The 23549-nt window shown below is 39.9% G+C and overlaps 1 protein-coding gene across 1 annotated transcript in view; it reads left to right on the top strand.

Annotated features, from left to right (window-relative positions):
• STK4 (serine/threonine kinase 4) overlaps nucleotides 1–23549 on the top strand; it is a 91365-nt gene that overhangs the window by 39148 nt on the left and 28668 nt on the right. Inside the window, exon 10 of the mRNA XM_019458372.2 lies at nucleotides 11301–11458. Coding sequence (XP_019313917.1) covers nucleotides 11301–11458 — 158 coding nt within the window. The remainder of the gene's footprint in view (nucleotides 1–11300; nucleotides 11459–23549) is intronic.

Genomic DNA, 23549 nt, shown 5'->3' with positions numbered 1-23549 from the left:
CTTAGGAGCATCTGTAAGAACCGAGGAGGGAAACCATCGCCTGCACTACTTTGAAAACTATGTCTGGATAAAATATCAGTTTGGGGATTTTGGAAGTTTTCTTCTATTTGTCTACATAAGTGTGGGCTTTTTGTTGTTGTTGTTTTGTTTTTTTGATAAGGGCTATGGAAGAACTTTATTTGCCCCACCCCCCATATCTGAAGTGACTGGAGAGGTTCTAGGTCAGTGTCAGGATTATTGTGCTTTCTCGGGGCCAGCAGAGGGAGCTCTGTAACAGGTTATGAGTTAGAATGGCATTCCCATCAAATCCCCTTTCTATGGTTCGCTTTATTCTCGATCAAGACCATTGTTTATTTATTTTAAAATCTATTTTAAGTAAGCGCAGCAACACTAGGACAGTGTCTTTATTTTATTTAGGTAGGAAATTGGACACCTCATACTTGGCAAAGTTCAAGTAAGAGTAAAATCTGCCAAAATGTCTCAAAATAGTTTAAACTTCCTCTCTCTTCCCAGATTTCTCAGTAGACCTTCACGAGAACTGATGTTTTCTTTCTGCAGCATGGTATGATGCAGAAATTTTGGACAAAATTTGTACGATGTAATTTTGCAGCTATCATCGGCTAAAATGGCCCTAACCAAGTAATTAAATAAATTTTTAAAAACTCAAAATTCTTGTGCGAACTGACTTGGAGAAAGTTATATGTGTATCAAAGTAAGTATTATTAATGGCAGTTTATAGCTTTTGTTGACTCTCTCTTTAGTTTTCATCTAATCTGTTTCCACGTTGACTACACAAAAGTCAATCTTAGTTCTTTCTTTTGATATCTATATCTATCTATATCTATATCTATATCTATATCTATATCTATATCCATATCTATATATTTTAACTTTAGTTGAAAGAGAGAGAGCATAAGCAGGGGAGGGACAGAGAGAGAATCCCAGGCAGGCCCTGTGCTGTTACTGCAGAGCCTGAGACGGGGCTCAAACTCACGAACCATGAGATCATGAAATCAAGAATCAGACACTTAACTGAGCCACCCAGTCGCCACTGATCCTTATATATTTTTCTTTCTTACCAAGCCCTCCAGTAGAGTCTAGAATAGTAGAGGCGGTAGTAGGCATTCTTATTTGAAAGGCTTGAGTCAGTGGATTCAATCTTTCAATCCTTCAGTGGTCCAAGTTCAGACCCAGCCTTTTAAATGAGACTCTGAAAGGGAGTAAGTGGGTGATTTCTATTTAAAACTTGAACATGATTCATAAATTTCTAATTTTTATTCTAGAGTAATGACCACATTAATCTCTTGGAAGTAGAATTTTAAAGTGAATGGCATAAATTAGTTAGGACAACTCAGAAGCATGTTGTGGGCAAATTACTTGATAGTATTATGTGGGGCAAACACTGTGTTATTTGTAGTTCCCCAGAAATTCCTAAGACTCATGAAGGCCCCTATTGTTGCCATAAGTTTCTTCATGTTAAAAAGTCCAGGCTCTCGTTGAAATGATTTTATTTCAACACTACCCATCAGATACAATTTTGGAGCTGCGTAAGTTGGAAATTCTTGACTCACAGCCTAGTTTCTTTACACCTGCAGCGGTTTGGAGGGGATTGTTTTAACATTGCCTCCCTTGTATGTTCTCCATCTCATTCTCCCTGACTGATGATCGCATATGCAAGAGTAGTAAATAGGACGTAATGTACTGTGTGTGTTTTAACACTTCTTTTACTACAATAGCCTTACTGTGCAATTTCTTTAGAACTATAGTCAGAGAATGTTAAGTGTTCATGTATTTTTTTCTATTCACAGCATTGTCTGAGAGTTCTACACATGCATTGGTATAGTTATAGTACCAAAGCTAAAACTTACAACACTTCGTTAGAAATGTATCTGCTGAGAGTCTTTGCTTTGAAACTTGCTCAGAATCTCATAAACTTCGTTCAACTTTGGCAAGTTACGTCCTTTTTTAAGCCTCAGTTTCCTAGTCTAAAAAAATGGGGCATAAAAGTTCCTACTCTGTAGAGCTGGTAAGATGATATGGAATAACGTATGGAAAATACTTAGAATGTAAATGCTTCAAAATGGTGAGTTGTGTAAGTTTATGAGTCTTTTAATGAGTGACAGTGGCTTTTTAATTGGACCTGAAAGTTCCTTCAACCAGGGCTACTTTTTTGCATCCTAATTCCTTTTCTCTTGCTAGTTATGTTTTTTTATGTTTTTATGTTCTCATTCTTGGCATGAATGGTGTTTTGTAAGTGCCACCTCTCTGAGCACTGGTGAACTAAAACCATGAAAATGGTTGAACTAAAGTAAGGTTACCTGTCAGTTTCAGTAATGTTTTAAAAATGTGCTGAGGGGGGAGAGAGAGTGAGAGAGGGAGAGAGAGAGAGTGAGTGAGTGTGCGTGTTTTACATTCCTTGGCAATAAGATAGAGGTATTTTGAGAATCTGTTAAATAGCTCAAAATACAAGATGGCAGGTTTTAAAGAAGGCTAGACTTCGGATCCACCTGAACCTTCCTTTGTTGAGTTCAAACTGTTATCTTAATCCTGTGGAATTTTTACTGACTGGATTTTTTTCTATCCCTGAACGATAATTGCTGTGGTTCACTGTGTGTTTATCAGAACCTTTCTCCTGGGTGGGATTTAAGGTAGAAGAGCAGACATCTTGGTCCTTAGACTTTTCTCATGGTTGCACAAATATTCCAGGTCAGGGGCGCCTGGGAGGCTCCGTCGGTTAAGTGTCCAACTTCAACTCTAGTCATGAGCTCAGTTCGTGGGTTCAAGCCCCACGTTGGGTTCTGTGTGGACAGCATGGAGCCTGCTTGGGATTCTCTCTTTCCCTCTCTCTGCCCCTTCCTGACTTGTGCTTTCTCTCTCAAAATAAGTAAACTTAAAAAAAATTATCTTAGAAAAATACTTCAAGGTCATCCTGTAAAGTGGAGACTAAATCCTAATTGTTTGTGCAGTTTTTCTAATTCTGTCCAGATGTTGGGCTCAATTTTATCTTTGGAAACCATTAACATTCTTGATTCTTTTGGGATGAGCCAAAAGGCACAGACACGTGGTGCCTGAAAATTCATTCGAAACACCCTGCCAGATCACATATTAGGATATGAAAGTACCAGATCTCAGTGTAGCTTGGGTGAAGGGCTCAAGGCCTATATTTTTGGGAAGATAAGGTGCTCCATTACAGTTAAATTGGTAAAAGGAGAGAGAGCCAAGAATAGCCATGGGGGAAATGTATTTTCCAGGAGAGGGCAGTAGCATGAGAGTAATGAAGAACAAGGGAAAATGAGTCTTAAAAGATATACTTCGGCTCTTATGCTTAAGAGGCAGATAAGTCAGTTTTGACTGGTTAGGGAATATATTTCTCTGGTGCTCTAAGCTGTTCTGACTTGCTTATACTCTTATTCAGCAAAGAAATGGAGATGCATTTTAATCAATTTAAATGGATCTATATAGAAAAAGTAGATGATTCTCATAACTGTGCTCTAAAAATATCAATTTGGAATCAGTATTTGTTAACAATAAATATTTAATGCCAACCAAGAAGTATTTATTAGGTAGTCACAATGTGTTACGCCTGTGTAGTGTATAAAAACCAAACGAGTCATTTTCTGCTGACCAGGAATTTATAGGTTAAGAGGGAAAGATGACATTTGTCATTATCATTGTCTAATACTTATGGAGTGCCTGCTGTACTATAACTGTTCCTTGTAGTTCCTTATATGTCTGGGGCATTACCCTAGATGTTTTGGATAGTGGTATTTGATGTTGCCATAACTTACATATGCAGGTAATATAACTAGGCAAAATGCTGGGTAAGTGGTGCAGACAAGTATTAAAGGTTTTGTGAGAAGGAAAGCAAGGACTTAGATGTGCAGAAAGACTGAGGGAGACTATTTTAGGCAGGTGCAAAGTCAGAAAGTAAACATACACATTGAATATTCAGTTTGGCCGAAGTGGATTTTGACTGGATGCTGGAGGACCTTGAGTGCCGCACTGAGAAGTTTGAACTTGGTAATTACTGTTGGTAATAGGGTATTTTAAAGACATTTTGATCAGAAAAGTGATAGGACAAGGTGGCTTTTTAGGAGAGTCACGTGGATGATTTGGAGCTTGAAAAGGCTGGAAAAGGGAAGATCAGTTGGGAAATTTTTGCAATAACCAAGATATGGATCATTCTCACTTGTTAACTTCCTATATCTTTTTAGATGTGTACCTCTTTTGCTCCAGTTAGTAATTCTTTGAAATTTGGGTTCAGATTTCTTTGAATAGATATGTGGCAGCTCATCAGACTTAAATAACTAAGTACCACTGCCCAGAAGTCATGTCAATTTACAGAAGAGGCAATTGCCAAAATTGGTGAACTGGAAGAGTTATTCCATTTGGACTCCAGGGGATCTTCTAATTTATGATTCCAGCAATTCTCAGTGATTTCAAAGAACATTCAAAGGAATATTTATGGCCCGACACAGAAACTTGGATAATAACTTGTGTAATGAAATGAGTTAATATGTGGAAGACACTTAGGTGCCTAGTAACAAAAACAAAAACCACACAAAGACCAAAATCTAATAAAGGTTAGATTAAAAACCAGAACAAACAACGCTCTGATAAGGCATTTTATTCCATGCCAGAAGAAAACATTTGAGAGATTACTTGAGTTTTTTCCTTGCAAGTATTCAAATATGAAACAGAAGAAAATGCAGGCTCTGTGTGCTTCTCTAACTTAAACAGAATGTATTACTGTTAAGGTAGAAAAGAGTTATTACTGTAGAAATTAAGGGCAGAGTAGTGACCATTATGGTTTACTTAATGACAGTCTTAAAAACGAACGTAAAAATGAAAGGGCATTAAGTTTAATGTCTAGTAGGTGGTCATTCCATAGGAAAAGACAGGCTTCAGTCTTTGGTCAATCTCTTTCCCAGTTTTGACTCCCCTGGCATTGTGTCATAGCTCAAAGGAATCTAGAAATAAAAGTAAACTATAGGGGTGCCTGGGTAGCTCGGTCGGTTAAGTGTCTGACTTCGGCTCAGGTCATTGATCTCATGGTTCATGAGTTCGAGCCCCGTGTCGGGCTCTGTGCTGACAGCTCAGAGCCTGAAGCCTTCTTCGGATTCTGTGTCTCCCTCTCTCTGCTCCTCCCCTGCTCACACTCTGTCTCTTTCTCTCTCAAAAATAAATAAAAACGTTAAAAAAAAAAAAGTAAACCGTAGAGGAAAGAAGTCCTTCTTTTTTTTTTAATTGAATTATTGTTTTTAATCCCTAGTTTTTTTTGTTTTTTTTGTTTTTTTTTTAATTTTTTTTTTTAACGTTTATTTTTGAGACAGAGAAAGACAGAGCATGAACGGGGGAGGGTCAGAGAGAGAGGGAGACACAGAATCCGAAGCAGGCTCCGGGCTCTGAGCGGTCAGCACAGAGCCCGACGCGGGGCTCGAACTCATGGACCGCGAGATCATGACCTGAGCTGAAGTCGGACGCTTAGCTGACTGAGCCACCCAGGTGCCCCAATCCCTACTTTTTTTAAGAATTTTTTTTGAGGGAGGGTGTGCGCCCAAGTGTGTAAGCGGGAGAGGGGTGGAAGGAGAGGGAGAGAGAGAATTTTAAGCAGCATCCGTGCCCAGCATAGAGCCTGATGCAGGGCTTGATCTCACGACTGTGAGATCATGACCTGAGCAGAGATCACGGCCTGAACCTAAATCAAGAGTTGGACGCTTTACCAGCTGAGCCACCTAGGCACCCCTAAAATTGAGTTATTGATATATAATTCACATACCATGTAATTTACTCATTTAAAGTATACAATTTAGTGGGGTTTAGTATATTTACAGAGTTTTGCAGCCATCACCACAATCTAACTTTTAAAAATGTATCTTTTTTAGTTGAGATATAATTCCCATATCATAAAATTCACCATTTGAAAGTTACAATTCTGTGGTTTTTTTAGTTAACAAGGTTGTGCAACCGTAGCCACTGTTGAATTCCAGACATTTTCTTCACTGCCCCCCCAAAAGCCACAGTGCTGTTAGCAGTCACTTCTTATTACCCCCTGCCCCCATTCACGGGCAACCATCATCTGCTTTCTGTCTCTATGGATTTGCCATTCTGGACATTTTATATAAATGGAATCCTACAAAATGTGTCCTTTGTGTTCCGTTTCTTCCTCTTAATGTTTTCAAGGTTCATCCGTGGTGTAGCATGTGTCAGTGCTTCATTCCTTTTTAATGGCTGAATGATCCCATTGTATGGATAATACCCTGTTTTGTTGACACTCTAATTTTAGAGAATTTTGATCACCCCTAGAAGAAACTCCATATCCATTAGCAGTCACTTGCCATCCTACCCACTCACCCCATGGGCCTGGGCAGCTAATCTACTTTATATCTCTACAGATTTGCCTTTTCTGAACATTTCATACGGAGGCATAAAATATGTTGTGTTTGGTGACTGGCTCTTTGAATTTAGCATAATGCTTTTAGGGTTCATCCGTGTATCATGCATCAGTATTTCATTTCTTTTTATTGCTGAATAATATTCCACTGTATAGGTATTCCATATTTTATGTATCCATTCTTCAGTTGATGCACATTGGCTTGTTAGGTCTTTCTGCTTTTATATAGCATTTTTCAAAGGAAAATAAACATGGGATACAGTTGCTTATGAATTTACCCCTGGTCTGTGAGCTTAGACAGATCCTCCATTGAGCTTGCCAGATGCTGCTTACAAAGAAAAATGGGTCAGTCATAGTATAAGAATTCATGCATTTCCTGTGTCAGATCAAAGAATCAGGGCAAGAGACGGCCATTTAGAAAGTTTGACATTTCTGCTCGGTCTATTCTCCCTACGGCTTCAGGTTTCTGGAATTATCATTCAGCGGAACGTCTTCATTTCCTGGGATACATCTGAAAAAATATCCCAGCTCACATCGAAACAAAAAGCCCACCAGCCAGCTGAAGCCCTGGGGACACCATTGCCTTTAATCAGCTTGGACTGATTCTCTTACACTTTTCAGTACTGACAGGCTGTTGTCCAGCACACTTGATTATCCAGCTCAGGAGCGCTAAAAGAGAAGTTCAAAGATAAGGTTACTGGGAAAATCCCATTCCCTCAGTCTTTCTACACTCACCTTAATGGCAGTTCTGACATATCAAGAATTTTCATTTCAATTTTAGAGAATTTGCAGTATGAGATGCAGCTCACCAGACTTAAACTGACAGTCAGACTTAAACTGACAATCCCATTCTTGTTGGTAACTAGCTACGTAATCTTAAGCAGATTTCTCACCTATAAGGTGGAAATAATACATACCTCAGAAGATTCGAGGATTGCATGAAATGGTATGTCATCTACTACTTGGTGCCTAATAAATGCGGGTCCTCCTCCCTCCTGCTTCATTTCATGGTGTTCATGAAGTTTGGATAGGACTGTCATGCAAAAGTACCTAGTAAAATGCCTGAAACTTAGAAGATACTCAGTAAATCTTAATTGAATTTGAGAGGTACCTGGGTGGCTCAGTCGGTTAAGCATCCGACTTCAGCTCAGGTCATGATCTTGATCTTGCGGGAGGGCATTACCAACGGGCGATGACACTGGGAGGGAATTCTCATGGCCGTTTTTTGCAAACGTTCTATCCGAGATACTAATTATTACAGTAATACAGATCTGTTTACTGAGAATTATCAGTCTACAAAATCAGAGTGAAAACAGGTACTATAATCACAGTGTTAGTAAGAAAATGTTGGTCACAACAGGAGTGCTGACTGGTCCATATGAACTTAATATGGAAGCAGTCTAACACAGAGGAAGAATATTGTGATGCAGTCAGTTAATTTCTGGAACCACTAAATAACAGGAATCACAAATACACCTAACTGTTTTTCTTTTTTGAATGCATGCTGTTTCTTGCCAGTTGAGTTGGCTTCTCCTACTAGTAGATTCATTCATGTCTTCAGCTTTACTTATATAAAACATTTTTATAACCAACATTTCTAGATGATATCTTTATTACAGTTTGGGCCAAGAAAAATTTGGTCACCTCTTCCATCTGTTTTAAAAAAGACAACTTCTCCCCTGCCACCTCCAAAAAAAAACCCCGCTAACAACAACAACAAAAAACTCAAAGAGTCAGAGACAGTCTTGTCACAAGTATTTGTTGAGTCCTAACTACTTTTTGCTTTGGTCTGGTCTTTGGTTTATGCCCATACACATCTAAGCTGTGGCATATTTTAGATTAGAGGTTATCAAGTGTGATAATCCCTCTGGAGATAAGAACTTCTTTTGAATGGTTATCAGTAACTGAGCATAAATACGTTTTCATAAGTTACTGCCAACTCATAGAATTAGGAAATTTTCGGAGCTCTAAAGGGGTGTGGGAAATAATGGTCCAGGGGCCTCTTTTTGTAGATGGAACCTATGATTTTCCCAGGATTTTATAGTTGGACCAAAATCTGGATCTTTTAAAAAAAATATTTATTTATTTTTGAGAGACAGAGCATGAGCAGAGGAGGGGTGGAGAGGGAGGGAGACACAGAATCGGAAGCAGGCGCCAGGCTCTGAGCTGTCAGCACAGAGCCTGACGCGGGGCTTGAACTCATGAACCGTGAGATCATGACCTGAGCTGAAGTCAGAGGCTTAACTGACTAAGCCATTCAGGTGCCCCTAAATTCTTTAAACAAATTTATGGTACTTGTTGCCAGTATTTTCTTCCAGTTTGTCATTTGTCTTAGCTTATATATGTGCTTACTAATTTTTAAAAATGTATGATGTTTTCTTTACATAAAAGGTTTTTATTTCTCCGTTTTTCATTGCATCTGGGTTTTTGTCATAGGTAGAAAGCCTTTTTCCACACCCAGGCTTTTTTTTTGTTTTTACATTTATTTTTATTATTTATTCATTTTTGAGAGACAGCATGAGTGGAGGAGGGGCAGAGAGAGAGGGACACACAGAATCCGAAGCAGGCTCCAGGCTCTGAGCTGTCAGCGCAGAGCCTGACCAGGGGCTCGAACTCGTGAACCGTGAGATCATGACCCTGAGCCGAAGTCAGACACCTAACCGTTAGGCTGAGCCACCCAGGCACCCCTTCCACACCCAGGTTTTAAATGCATTCACACAAGTTTTCTTACAGTACTTATAATTTCCATTGTTACAATCGGAGCTTTTACCCATTTGGAGTTTTCCTGGTTTAAGATGTGAAGTGTGGATCCAATTCAGTGTTTTTCCAAATAACTAATTGTTTGGAAGCCATTTGGGCTATTTTGTTTCAGGACTTCCTGTCCTGGTCAGCTGGTTGGACTGTCTAGCCAGGAGATTCCATATGAAAGGACACCATACACCGTTTGTGCCAGGAGATTCTGTATGAAAGGAAACCGTGTGCTATATGTGACAGCTGTTGCTAGCACGGCCATGGTTACATGGCTCCAGGAGGCTCTCTAAGTACTCTTTGTCTGTGTGTGGGGTTTGTGGAGGCTTGCACGGTTGTTCCTGGTCCCAAAGGGGGGGACCGATCAAAAGTACTTGTCGACAAATCCAAAACACCTCCACTTCTATAGGTTTTATTTTGTTGCAGTCCCTTCAGAAGTAGATTATGAAATGATACCTTACATTTAACTCAACAATTAAATAAAATAAGCGTGCAAAGCCCTTAATGTGGTACCTAGAACAAACAAAACAACACACACACTCACCAGATAATCACTGATCTTAGTAAATACTGTGGGTAATCCCTCATTAGTGAGGAGGCACCAGTGAAGTAGGCTTTGGGCAGCATCTGGAAGTGGGCAGATCTGGGATTGGCTGCTCTTGAACTTGGCAATGGTAAAGTGAGATGACAAACATCTGAGAGGCAGTCAGGGTGCCTGCTTGACACTGGACCAGGGGGTGTTGGGAGATAAGGTTGCATGGGACAAACACTTGTTGGTGTTTCTCTTCTAGACCCCTCCCCATCCACTTCTTAAATTTTTTTTCAGTTTACTTATTTATTTATATAGAGAGAGCATGAGTGGGATAGGGGCAGAAAGAGAGGGAGAGAGAACTCCAAGCAGGGTCTGTGCTGTCCGTGCAGAGCCCCACATGGGGCTCGAACTCCTGAATCGCGAGATCGTGACTTGAGTCAAGATCAAGAGTTGGAGGCTTAACTGACTGAACCACCCAGACGCTTCTCCCCATTCATTTCTCAAGGCTTTGAGCCTTCTGGTCTTTTTTCCTGGTTACTGGGGAAAAGGGCAGTATAAACCCACATATTCATGGAAAGCACTGGGAAAAAACTTCTGTACTTCCTGATATTAGAATACTAATTAGAAGTACAGATTACTTTGACGTGTGAAGTAGATACATTCAGCTAGCTAGGTTGTTAAGTCGTGCCAGGTACAATTTTTCTTTTTGCCCTTGTTACTAACTAGTGACTGACTACTGTTTTCATACCTGCTGCCTCTGCTGTGTAACTGCCCTGCCACCTAAGTGCTGATTCTTCTTCAGGGATGTTTGGGGCCCAGCCGAAGCCCCCCTCTACCAGTCTTCCCTGACCATGCCAGCTTACAAGATCTTTCCTTCTGTGAGATCTTGAGATCTACTTATGAGAGACAAAACCCTGTTAACATTTTGGTATATTTTCTTCCAGTCTTTTTTTTCCCCCCTACATAGATGATTTTACAGAGTTGAGATCATTCTGTACATATAATATTGTATCCTGTTTTTAACTTTTAGCCTTATTGTAAACCGTGTATAAATAAGATTTTAAAAGTTACGTAATATTTCCTGGAGTGGATGGATTATGATTTATCTCTATTTGCTTTTTCATGCATATTTTTCTTATTAGTCCAGTCCGATCATGAGTTTATCAAAAGGGAGTCACCCTATTGTATCATTCCCCTTCTCTACTCCGTTGGCTCTAGAAAATGTTGTCTACGTAGATGACAAGTAAATATTTTTGCTTGCTTCTCTGTTTTCAGTCTAAATGTTACAGGAACACGTTGCCATCGGAGACCCCCGAAATACTACTTGCATCTTACTCGGGGTCTTTACATCACCCAAGTCTCTCCATCCAGAAAAAGGGGCCCTGGGGAAATATTTGCATGTATTTGAGGGGGGCCACAGTCCTCTGAAATTCCACGAGAAGCATTTGGAGTGAGCATTTGTGCATTTCCTGTGGTTTTTACTAGATTCTCCTCAGGGTCCTTCTCTAAAAAAGCCACTGACTGACACACAGGCCGAATGAAGGCCGTCTGGGGATGGATGTATCCATTAAACTTATCTGAGGTCGAAGATATCATTTTTCTCCTTTTGTTGTTCTTGGTTTTCAGGAAGGGATGAGACCATGCAGCCTGCAAAACCATCGTTCCTTGAATACTTTGAACAAAAAGAAAAGGAAAATCAGATCAATAGCTTCGGCAAAAGTGTACCTGGCCCCCTGAGGAACTCCTCAGATTGGAAAGTGCCGCAGGATGGAGACTATGAGTTTGTAAGTAGTGCTGGAAGCCAGTGGTTCTGTCTGCTGGGCAGAGTTATTTGCCACAACACACATCCAGTTCTGTCACTTCACCAAAAGCGCTAGAGCGTTTTCTTGTGCAGTGTAAGCCTCTGGCCATTGGGCTGAGGGCCTCATGGGTTCGAGACGGCATCTTCACTGACATTTGAGTAGGTCTGGGTCTAATGGCATCTCCTTTGCGCTAAAAATCCTTCATTCACTTGCCATTTGTCTTTTTGTCGAGCTTGGAATTCTTAATGGTAAAAGAAATCCTCATCGAGTAAGGACCCACATTTCTAGTTGATTTGGGATTGTGACTTTATAGTTAAGAATTACACTGGAGGGCAGTTCATGCTGGTGTGTGGTGTCTTTTCTGTTTTGCTAATCATTACCCTAATTTTAGACTCTCTGAGAGGATTATTCTGAATGTTGCCTGAGGATGAATATTAAACTGTTCCAAAGTTTCTTATGAAAAACTGGGTGTGTTTTTCCTTTCTCTGCAGTGGAACATTCTCCCTCAACCACAGACACGTGTTAATGTTCACAGAGATTCAGTGAGCAGAGGCAATAAAAAATTGGGGGAAAAAGTAAGCTAAGGAGTCTGCATTCCTTTTTTTGAACATTTTTAGAAAAGAATTTTCTCTTTAGGGATTTTTAACTTTTACACTCTTAAATTCTGTCGTCATTCTGATGTTGCTTATGAAAGAATTTGGATTGGACATTGTGGTTGGATTCTGGGAGGCCTTTCTGGCCCTGTCTTTCTACTCTCCTACTCACTGGCCTTGAGGTAATGACCTCCTTATCCCATATGTAATTTCTACCACTGTACAGTAGCAGGAATGTCATCGTGTGTGCTAACGGTGACAGAGGTCATTTGAGCATCAGAATAACCCACCTGAGGCTGTTTTACTATTGAGTCCCTGAAGCCCTGTTAGAGCCCGCTTCATGTGCCTTGTCATCTGTTCATTCATTTACTTCTTCAGCATCACGTGTTACTGTCAGCTATTCACTCATTTATTAGTAGACTCGTGAGATTTGAATTATTTTGGCGATTCGGTGTTGCCCACGTGGTTGCCTTCAGCGTATTTGTAAGGACTGATTTTCTCGGTTGAGTGAGTCTCTAGGCAAAGATGAAATAACTTCTGGATACCGGATACCATCACTGTGACAGAAAGCTTCAGAATCCTCAAATCTGTATTCCTAGGTGTAGTGTCCTTTTCTTTGATAAAAGTTAGTGATCCCGAAATTCCGGGCATTTTAATCACTGTTTTTGGATCGGTAGCTCCAGTGTTGGAAGAATTCTCTTCTCTCTGCCATAGTTTTCCCATACTAGGATTACTGGCCGAGAAGTTGTTTTGGTGGGCAAGCTGCTTATGCAGAGAGGCTTTCTTTCATAGGTGTTTAGAGAGCGTGCTTTCCATTCTGGGAATAGGCAGCTGCTGGAGGGAGTGGCCACGAGCGCCGCGAGTAGGTGAGCACATTGCCCAACCTGGACTGTGCCTGGCCCGGGTGGGAGGAGGTCCTGAGACTCCCTCTACACAGAGCTTGTAAACTGGCAGCCTCCGGCCCACAGACCTTTTTGTGTGCCTGTATTGTGTTTACAAACCTTTGAGTAGTTGCTCAGGTTTGAAAATTGAGAGCTTTTAGATAAAATGGTGGATCGCTGGCTTATTTTGAAAACTTGGAAGACCTGACCATAACTGTCTGCAGCTGCACAGCAGCTGCCCTTTTTAGGTCTGGTTCTCAATGTCTGGCCTCCTTTATTCATGTGTATTGACTGACCTGGCTGGCATTTAGGGGCATTTGACTGGGATTCTTGCTGTAAATCCTTAGGATGAGTATATGTCCACATTGTACCTGAACCAACCTATCCTACCATGTAAAATTTTATTCTACTTTTACTGTCCAAATGTCAACAGAATTTTTAATTTCTCTTTTAAGAGAATCTCAGACCAAGCAATGAAAGAAAGTTTAGGTGGGGTGTACATGAGCTGCTGTTTCAAAAAGTACCAGAGCAGATGAAAATGATTTTTAATGCCTTCAAGTTCTTGCTAGGTAGCTCTTGCCTTAACCCCAAACCGAGCATTTGAAATAACGGCCTCAGACAGTTTCTTGAAGAGTCTTCCCCAGGCCAGCAGCGTTGGTATCTCTTGGAAACTTGTTAGAAATGCTGTTTCTCAGGCCCCACCCTGGACTTCGTGAATCGGAATCTCCGGGGGCCGAGTGATCTGTGCTCTAACCAACCTTACACTCGATTCTAATTTGCTAAATTCTGCTCTAAAGGTTTTTAGAGTGCAGTACAGCTTTTTTTCTAACCAACCTTACACTTGATTCTAACTTGCTAAATTCTGGTCTAAAGGTTTTTAGAGTGCGGTATAGCTTTTTTTCTTTCCTATTGGCAGTATAGAAATTCAGAAATAAGGATGTATTCGTGATTTATTAGCATTGCGTGATTTTTTCAAATTTCTTTTTTACTCTCCTTTTGCGTCTCCTGTACTCCTATTGGAGTTTCCAAAGAAGCACATAAAAGAAGGAAAATATCCATTAAAAAAAAAATTTTTTTTGATGTTTATTTACTTTTGAGACAGCATGAGCAGGGGAGGGGGAGAGAGAGAGAGGGAGACACAGGATCCGAAGCAGGCTCCAGGCTGAGCTGTCAGCACAGAGCCTGACACGGGGCTCGAACTCACAGACCACAAGATCATGACCTGAGCCGAAGTCGGATTCTCAACCGACTGAGCCACCCAGGTGCCCCGGAAAGTATCTGTTTGTAAGTGACATTTGGCAAAGAACAAGCCAATTTGTGGCGTGAAGAAAGTATTCTGAATAATTTCACTGAGTTTGTAGAAGGTTGTGTGTCAGACTAGCTAACATGTCTCCTTCAACAATCTCTTAGAGACGCTGATTTCCCAGGCATTTAACACCATTTAGCTATGAAATTTAATACATTTAACAGGTTTTAATTATGAAAAAGATACTCTCTTTCTTCCTGTGAAGGCAGTTGCTATTTTGAAATGAATTTTTTGCCCAAAATGGCAAATAGGAAGTAATTTTGTCAGGAGTGGTAGAATTGAATACTGACAAAAACCATCATATTTTCATCTGAAATTGAATACTTTTGCATTTCTAAAATGAATTACCTTATTTGCCACGTTGGAAAAGCAACAAAGGTTTCCTTTAATGTGTAATATATATTGTGATTAAAGTATAAATCAATTAATAAAAGTATAATAAAAGATGCTTGAAAATGCAATATTCCCTAAAATCAGCATTTCAGAGTCTGTAAACACATTACAAGCAATGAAAGTTGCTTCAAGGAGAATTCAGACCCTCCCATTTTGCCGTTTGCAAAACCATAAAAAGCTGTAAGCTTAAATCCAGTTTGACTCACGAATCTTCCAGAAACACACTGTAATCTTTTAGTCTAAGGTGGCTTGAATGCCAGGAGGGGTGAACAAGACAGATGCGGCTGGAGCTTGCAGTGGTGAGGGAGACAGACGTTAGGTCAGATAATCTATCTGTTCAGGTAATAATGGCATTGGAGGGAAAAAAAAGCCACAGTAAAGAGATAGCATGAGAGAAGGTCTTGCAGAGCAAGGAGACATTTACCAAGACCTGAATGAAGAGGGGCAGCATGTACAAAGGCTCTGAAGCTGGATGTGGTGGGCGTGATGTCAGGAGAGAACGAAGCCCGTCGTGGCGGGAGCAGAGTGACATGGTTGATAGCAGCCCCGATGTAAACACTTCGGTAATTATAGACATGTGAGCACGTTAAAATCACCTTGGGATCAAAATAACAGTCAAAATCCAGCTAAATCTTGTTAATAAGAGATAATAACGAAAATAAAATATCACTGAAAAGTTTAAAACAAGAAAAACACACACTCAGCAAAATCCTCGCTGAAAGGAAGTAGCTGAAAGAATATTAATATCAGATAAAATAGAATCTAAGACATAGTGCATGGGGAAAAGATATGTTTTCTATTGCTAAGAGCTGTGCTTGGTCAGAAGACCTAAGTCGTGAACTTTGTATACTTCTCCCAAATTGCTAGAAACACAGGTGGCAATGAGAAAACGGCAGCCATAGATTAAGGCGTAAATTGTCTTCTCAGAATTGGACATTTCAGTTAAACAAAAAAAACAAAAAAAACCCAGAGGACTACAGTTAACAAGGTTGATAAAACCGAAAATAGGAACACTTTTCAAATCTCTATGACACTTTGAAGACATATATGGAAGAGTCACAAAATTTGACTATGTTTTAAAGTTGCTCAGAAAAAAATCCCATAAAGAAACGATACAGGCCACGTTCACAGACTATAACACAAGAAAATTAGAAATTAACAATAAAATAGCTAAAACCACTTTGTTCCATTTGGAAATGTAAGAGTATATCTCCAAATATTTATTGTTTTCAAGATAAAGTAGAAGTTGTAAACTATTTGGAAATGAGTTACAAATACCTGCAGGGTTCAGATCTGTAAATTAAACCTATAGGATGCAGCAAAAATGGTACTCTGAGGAAGATTTATTGCCTTAAGTGTATTTTCTTTTCAGGATGTAAGAAAGACTGAAAATAAGACAAAATAGGATAAAGGTAAAAGCAGAATTCGGTGCATTAGAAAACAAACAACAGAGTTGTTAAAGTTGTAAAACTAAATGCTGGTTCTTGGAAAGGACCCACGCATGACAGATTCGATCAAGTTGAAAAGGAAGAAGGTCCCAAAAAACTGCGAGAGAGAGTTACTAAAGATAGAGGAATGTCAGAGTGGGAAGAGAATATTACTATTTATGATGTGATGTCTCTACAATTGAAAACCTAGGTACACAGATGTCTAAAACATAGGCCAGAGTTCCTTCCCATATGGAAATGTATCAAGATGTTTTTGAACCAGAAGGATAATGAGGTTGGACCTATACCACCAGGCGTCAGATCGCACAAAACCACAGCAATGAAAGCATTGTGATAACTGGCATAAGAATAGAACACAGATTAGAGGTGTAGAGAATAGTCAGGAAACATATCTGTGTATATATAGGAGTCTGTGTAACAACAGTAAAATGCAAAATAACATAAACAGTGTGACACCATTTTTGTTTTTTAATAACCACAAAACATGGTACATATTTCTGTGTATATGCACACAGGTGACTGCAGAGATAAAAAACAGCATGTGAAATGATTTGATGAGTCATTACCTTTGAGAATGTCAGTTTTAACTGTTTTTACAGCAAGAACGTATTTATTACTCTTAAACTATTGCTTACATTTGAAAAAAATAGAATGTTTTAAAAAATTCTGCGTAGGTTTTTCTGTGTGGGTTTTTTTTTTTTTTTTATGTTTATTTCTGAGAGAGAGTGTGAGCAGGGGAGAGGCAGAGAGAGAGAGAGAGAGAGAATCCAAAGCACACTCCAGGCTCTGAGCTGTCAGCAGAGAGCCCGATGCGGGGGTCGAACTCACGGACCGCAAGACCATGACCTGAGCTGAAGTTGGATGCTCAACCGACTGAGCCACCCAGGTGCCCCCCACCTTTTTTTTTTTTTTAACGTTTATTTTTGAGAGAGAGAGACAGAGCATGACCAGGGGACGGGCAGAGAGAGAGGGAGACACAGAACCCAAAGCAGATTCCAGGCTCCGAGCTGTCAGCACAGAGCCCAACATGGGGCCTGAACCCATGAAACGCGAGATCATGACCTGAGCTGAAGTCAGATGCTTAACCAACTGAGCCACCCAGGTGCATCCCCACTCCTGGTTCTAGTCTAAATAGAGTCAGCCAGAGCTTCTGCAGATCTCAATGATCTGGTACTTTTCAGTCTTAATAACTTTATTAAGTATTATTGATTATTAGTTCTTGGTCTGTTAGTTTTTGGAGTAAGTTTGTTATTTATTCAAATGAAGTTGTTTCCAGATATCTTACGACTCATTCTACAGAATTGATAGTAGTTGCCCCCCACGTTAACTCAGTCTCTATTCACTGAAGCCCTCTGTATGTATACTTTGTGTGAATAGGCAAGGCTGAGAGATCCTTGACAGCCAGGACTGATTTAACTCATCTTTGTATTCCTAACATCTAGCAATTGCCTGACTTAAAGTTAGCACGCTATTTTTTTTAAGTTGATTTATTTATTTTGAAAGACAGAGAGTGTGTGAATGGGGGAGACAGAGGGAGAGGGAGACTGAGGATCTGAAGTGGGCTCTACGCTGACAGCAGAGAGCCCCATGGTTAGCACACTATTTTGATTACACTCTGAACACAGTCTCTGAATTAATTCAACAAATACAGTCACTATCCTGAGTTGATAGTGTAGCAAACAAGACAGATAATCAAATCACTTTGATACATTGTGCTAATAATAGCTTACATTTATTGAGAACTTCCTACGTGCTTGGCATTGGACTAAGTCCTTCCTATGTATTAGCTCAGTCCTTGTAACTTTCCCAGGAGGCAGGTAGTATTGTTGCTATTTTACGGATGAGCAAAGTGAGGCTTAAAGAGAGTAAGTAATGGGCTAAAGTGGTACAGATGGTAAGTGGACAGCGGGGATTTGACCCAAAGCAGTTTGGCACCAGAGTCCATCCTCTGAACCACCTTCTGTAAGCTATTGTGGTAAATTCTGTTTATAAAGTGCATATAAAAATTGCCGTAGGAGCCCAGAAGAGGGAGCAAGAACCTCAGCAGGAACCCCAGGGAAGGCATCAGGAAGTCTCATTTGAAGTGTATTTTGAAAGAAGAAAAGGAATTCTTGATCTAGAGGAGGGAAAGGGTGCGTGGAGGCCTTGAGGAATGTGGGATGCCGGGAAGCACGGAGAGATCGTTTTTTGGAGCCCAGCGGGTGTGGGTGTGTGAGCGGAGAGGTGCGGGACTAAAGGCCAGCTGGTCGATAAGGAAATGCCCCGTGTGCCCTTCTTTTTTGGGAAATATTTAGTAGTCTTTTAGGTTTTTTTCCTTGGTGTATCAGAAAAATTAATAATAGACTCCTAATGCAACTCAAAGAGCTAAACTAATATCTCTCTGAAGTTGTGCGATAATGGGCCCATCAGGATGTAAAACCATTGAACTGTTAATTCAAATTTAATTTGATAAAAGTAACAGAACCTGAACAAGATTGATTGTCTGGATTCCCTATGCAGTTAAAGCCATCAGATGGCTCTTTGTGGGAGGGAAAGATAAATTTCAGCGCTGAGGTTTCCCCAGGAGGGTGACAACACCCTGTGATTTCATCAGACTTTGTCTTAACTCTCCTTTCCTAGGTCAGGGCTCCAAATGTGACTGTGAAGCAGAGATTTCTATGGGTTTTTATAAAGAAGCTTTCTGCTGCTGTCAGGACATAATTGATTATTCATTGTGTGAGAGGCTGCGCTCTTTGCTTTTTAGTTACGCACTTCAGCAATTAGACATTAGGTGGGAGGTAAGGATGAATACTTTATTTGTAATTTAAAATTATCAATATGGTAGCAAGAATGCTTTATTGACTCATGTTTAAATTGATGCATCTTGATGTTTTCTGGGAACGAGGTATCTACAGCTTGAAACTTTATCTGCCATTGTATAGAAACAAAAGAATCAGTGTCCAAACAATTTGTCTTTGAGTTTATTGCCCATTTATTTAGAAATGAGTTTTAAAAGACGAGTACACAGCCTTAACTGTCCCACTGGCCGAATGGAACCTAATGTCTGGAAGTTGGAGTTTCATCGCTGGCAGCGCACACTGTTGCGTGGTTTCCCGTGAAGCGACAAGCCTTACTTTGTTCATTTGTGAGAACGTGGCTTCCACGTTTCCAACTCCGAGTGGCCACAGTGTGTCATTCTTTCAAGGAGAAACAGTGTTCCATGAGAAAAGCAGCTCGTTCGCATCACAGCTTATTTGCACAAGCACTTTGCTTCAAGCCAGCCAACCCAGTGCGGTGCACGGCACGGCCCGAGTGCTTTATGCAAACTTCCCATTTCGTCGCAGATGGTATTAAAAAGACATACTCCAAGATTGAACTTAAATAAAATTACTGCTTTTTACTACTTCATCAAGGACATTCTTTTTTTTTTTTTTTAAGTTTGTTTATTTATTTATTTTGAGAGAGACAGCGCGAGTGGGGGAGGGACAGAGAGAGAGAGAGAGAGAGAGAGAGAGAGAGATGGAGAATCTCAAGCAGGCTCCACACTGTCAGCGGGGAGCTGGATGCGGGTCCCAAACTCACAAAGTGTTGAGATCATGACCTGAGCCGAAACCCAGAGTCAGACAGTTAACCAGCTGAGCCACCCACGTGCCCCATCAAGGACATTCTTAAGGAAATTGTTTGTTTGTTTGTTTTCTTTTTTTTTAAGTGGGCCCTCACACCCAGCATGGAGCCCAAGGCAGGGCTTGAACTCGCCACCCTGAGATCAAGACCTGAGCTGAGATCAAGAGTCAGATGCTTAACTGAGTCACCCAGTTGCCCCTTGTTAGGTTTTTTGTTTCTGTTTTTGTTTTTGTTTTTTAACTGGAGCCTGTGGTCGTGAAGAATTCAATAGCTGCTAGTACCGTTTGGTGCCACTTGATTCATACAGAGGGGCTAGCAGTGTTACTCACTGTTGCTTTTGTACCGTTAGTGTAAATGTCAGCAATGGTAGAAAGGGCAAATCATATCTCTATGAAGACAGTTTGGTTCCACAGTTTCCTTAAGAGGGTGTGAGGGGTTTCCCAGGTGTCTGCAGGCTGTACTCTAAGAACTGCTGATCTAGAAGCTAACTCAGACTAAAATCAGTTCTTTTTGGCAAGGATATTTCATAGATGGCATGTGCACTTCCATCAGGAGGTTCAGGATACCTGAATATATGCTCATCTCTCTTTCTCTTCTATAAGCCACTGAGGGTCATTGCCTACATGCATTATTTCATTAGGGGTTGCAAAATTGTGACATTTGATCACTCCTTTTCCATTTACCAACTGAAATATTTCTATAATGAAGTCCTTCATTAATTATGTAATCTCAGCTATAATTTATATAGGAAAAGCAGCGATATTAAAATATTTGATGCATTTCAATCTTTGCAGTTACTATTTTTTATGTTCAAATTCTTCCATCTCGCTATGACCCCAATAGTTCTTTTTAAAATAAAAAAAATTGGTTTGGTGATGTATATACTCCCCAGCAACTTTTCTCATGGCCTCCTTTCTTTCTAATGTGATGAGCTGTTCCAGGCTCATGTTGTATGTTTCTTGCTCCAAACCTGGAAGCAGCCACATTTTTAAAGCTTTTTTGAGGTATTATTGGCACAGAATATATGTGAGTTGAAGGTGTATAGCATGATGATTTGATACATGTATATATCGTGAAATGATTACCACAGTCAGGTCAGTTAACTCTTTTATCCCCACACACAATTATGTGTGTGTGTGTGTGTGTGTGTGTGTGTGTGTGTGTGTGTGTTGATAAGTTTTAAGATCTACTCTCAACTTTCAAGTATATGATACACTATTGCTAATTATAGTCACCATGCTGTACATTAGATTGCCAGAGAGTACTCATCTTATAGCTAGAGCTTTGTACCCTTTAACCAACATCTTTCCTTTTCCCTGATCCCCAGTCCCTGGCAACCACCATTCTGCTGTTTTTTGTTGTTGTTATTGTTGTTCTTTGTTCTTTGTTTTTTGGTTTTTGGTTTTGTTTTTTTTTTTTTTTTTTTTAATTCATGGAAACAGCCATTGTTAGGAGGAATTTTCTGCTTCCTTTTAGTGGGAAATAGTATTTAGAGACCATGTTCTGGGTACAGGGAGTGCTCACCGCAGTTAGGTCATCATTTTCCCATAGGCCTTTTCAGTGGGTAAGACCAGAAGGTATGTTTATTACAAACTCATGAGTTCTTACGCTATTTCCAGTACAGGTTGAATACTACAGGGCTTGCTCTTAAACACATCGATCCTACATCTGTAACTCATTCCCTCACCCTAAGGGTCTCAGCAACTGCAATGTAACTTGTCATCTGCTTTATGTCCCACAGTACATATGCCATCCCCGAATCACAATACCATCACTTCCACCAACAATAATTACTGAAAACAGTTTAATATTTGTATTGCACTTCTCTTTGTCCTTAGGCCATATCCCCGGTGAGATGTGCGGTCAAATCATTGTATGCTTGTCACTTGCAATAATTTCTGTCTGTGTGGTTATGCCACAGACACAGTATGTAGATAGATTTGTTTTCTCATCTTGTGTTTTTAGATATTGCTTTTTATTGTTTCAGTTTACAATTATATAAACTATACAGCTCCAAAGGTAGATTTACAGAACAGAGTTATTTGGACTTTGCCTCTGTCCTTAAACCCTCTACTATTAAAACTTCTGTTAAAGCCTCTCTCCTTTTTTGTTGTTACGTTTTGGTTATATATATTTACATATACATGTGTATTTGTACTCTCCTTAGATAAGCAATAGTTCACATACTTTCATCATGTACTTTAATCTACCTGTTTTCACTTAACTGTATAGCCTAGAAATCACTCCGCAGCATTGTACAGAGAGAGTGCTCGTTCCATTTTTTCTGATGCTTAGTGTTGTGTTGTGTGGCTGTATGACAGCTGATTCAGCCAGTCTTCTGTCGATAGACATTTAGGTTGTTCGTAGTGATTTTAAAGTCGATCACTTCATCAGCCCATTCCTAAACAGAGAACGAAGCTTTCTGTAATTTGCCACTTTTATTTTGTAAGGCTCATGCTTTAGTCTTTCAGTTTTGAGAAGCGAGTTACATACTTAGGCCTTTATGGCTTTCTCTCTCTCTCTCTTTTTTTTTTTTTTTTGTAGTTAATGCTTTTGTTTGTTTGTTTTCCGTTTTATTGGCAGCTAGTAAATTTATTCAGAGTTCTCTCTCTGCCACAATCTGGTGCTGTTTATATAAACCAATTAGACCTTAACGTAGTCATAGCACCTGTATCACAGGAAGGTGCGTGATCAGTCTCCTGGCAAACACTTAGAGGCGGGAGTGTCCGAATGTTCTTGGGTTGGTATTAACAAGTGAAGGAATTCTCGGAGGACGGGATTTCCTAATTGCTGTAATCAGAACCTGAAATTTCTTTGAGTATGAATCTCATTACAACCAAAGCCAGGTTTGGTTCAGTTCCTTTAATTTTGCTAAATTTGAAGTCAGAGGAGAGAAAGGAAAACTATTCTAAGTTTAGTATTATTTACTCTTCATCAGTAAGAAGGTTCCAAAGGCTAAAAAATATTTTTAAATGTAAATTATTTATCAATCTAGAAAGCAGAACTTGAAATTTTCAGCTGGGGCAAATGTAAATTGTTTTTTTTATTGCCGACCCCACAGCCATGACTTAGAATTGTGATCTCATTCACCTAGACGTATCTGTGTTCACTCTTCTTCCTTTGAGCTTCAAAGATACTTTTTTCCAGTCTTCCTTCTCAGCCTCACCTCCCATTTTTTTCCTCACATGGACTCCTGACAGTTCAGTAATCTATATTTCTGGAACATGAAATACTGAGAAGACAAGGAGCTTTATGCCAATTTTCTCACCCCCATCTGAAGAAAGAATCTCCTTTAGAATTCTGAAAGCAGTATTTGCTTTTATAGCCTCATGCCTTTGAAAGAAAAAACATGGTGTGAACTTTTCTCATTACCTGAGATGTATTCCTTGTATCATTCCGTCTTCTGACATGAGTACATTTACTTAAAAAATCTTGTTGTTCCGCCACTCAAATGAAATACAATAGAATCGAGCGTCTTCTGCCTTTGTTGACACGTTTACTCTAAGCAGGAGAAACTGAGTGGAATGCATTTGGGATGCACGTCTCTTTTCCTTTCTTCATCTCACTGTTGGAGCTGGATGCTGTTGGGACTGAGATTTTGAGGGAAGAAGGGGTAGGGAGAAGAGGATTCAGACAGGAGGAATGGTTGGTTTAATTGAAATGCTACTGAGAAATTTATTGAGAAATAAATATTGATTTTTATTGAGAAATGTATTGAAACACTACTGAGCAAGATCGCTCTTTGGGTACATAGGTTGTTCTGCACATCTAAGTATCAGACAGGAAAGTGTTGTATTTCACATTTGTTTAGAAGGTCTTACAACGTTGCCGTGGGGTCTGTTTGTGAGG

This window comes from Panthera pardus, unplaced genomic scaffold (assembly GCF_024362965.1).
Source record: "Panthera pardus isolate Hobbes unplaced genomic scaffold, ASM2436296v1 HiC_scaffold_25, whole genome shotgun sequence".
NCBI lineage: Eukaryota > Metazoa > Chordata > Mammalia > Carnivora > Felidae > Panthera > Panthera pardus.
The sequence above is the reverse complement of the archived record's forward strand: the minus strand, read 5'-3'. Positions and strand labels throughout refer to the sequence as shown.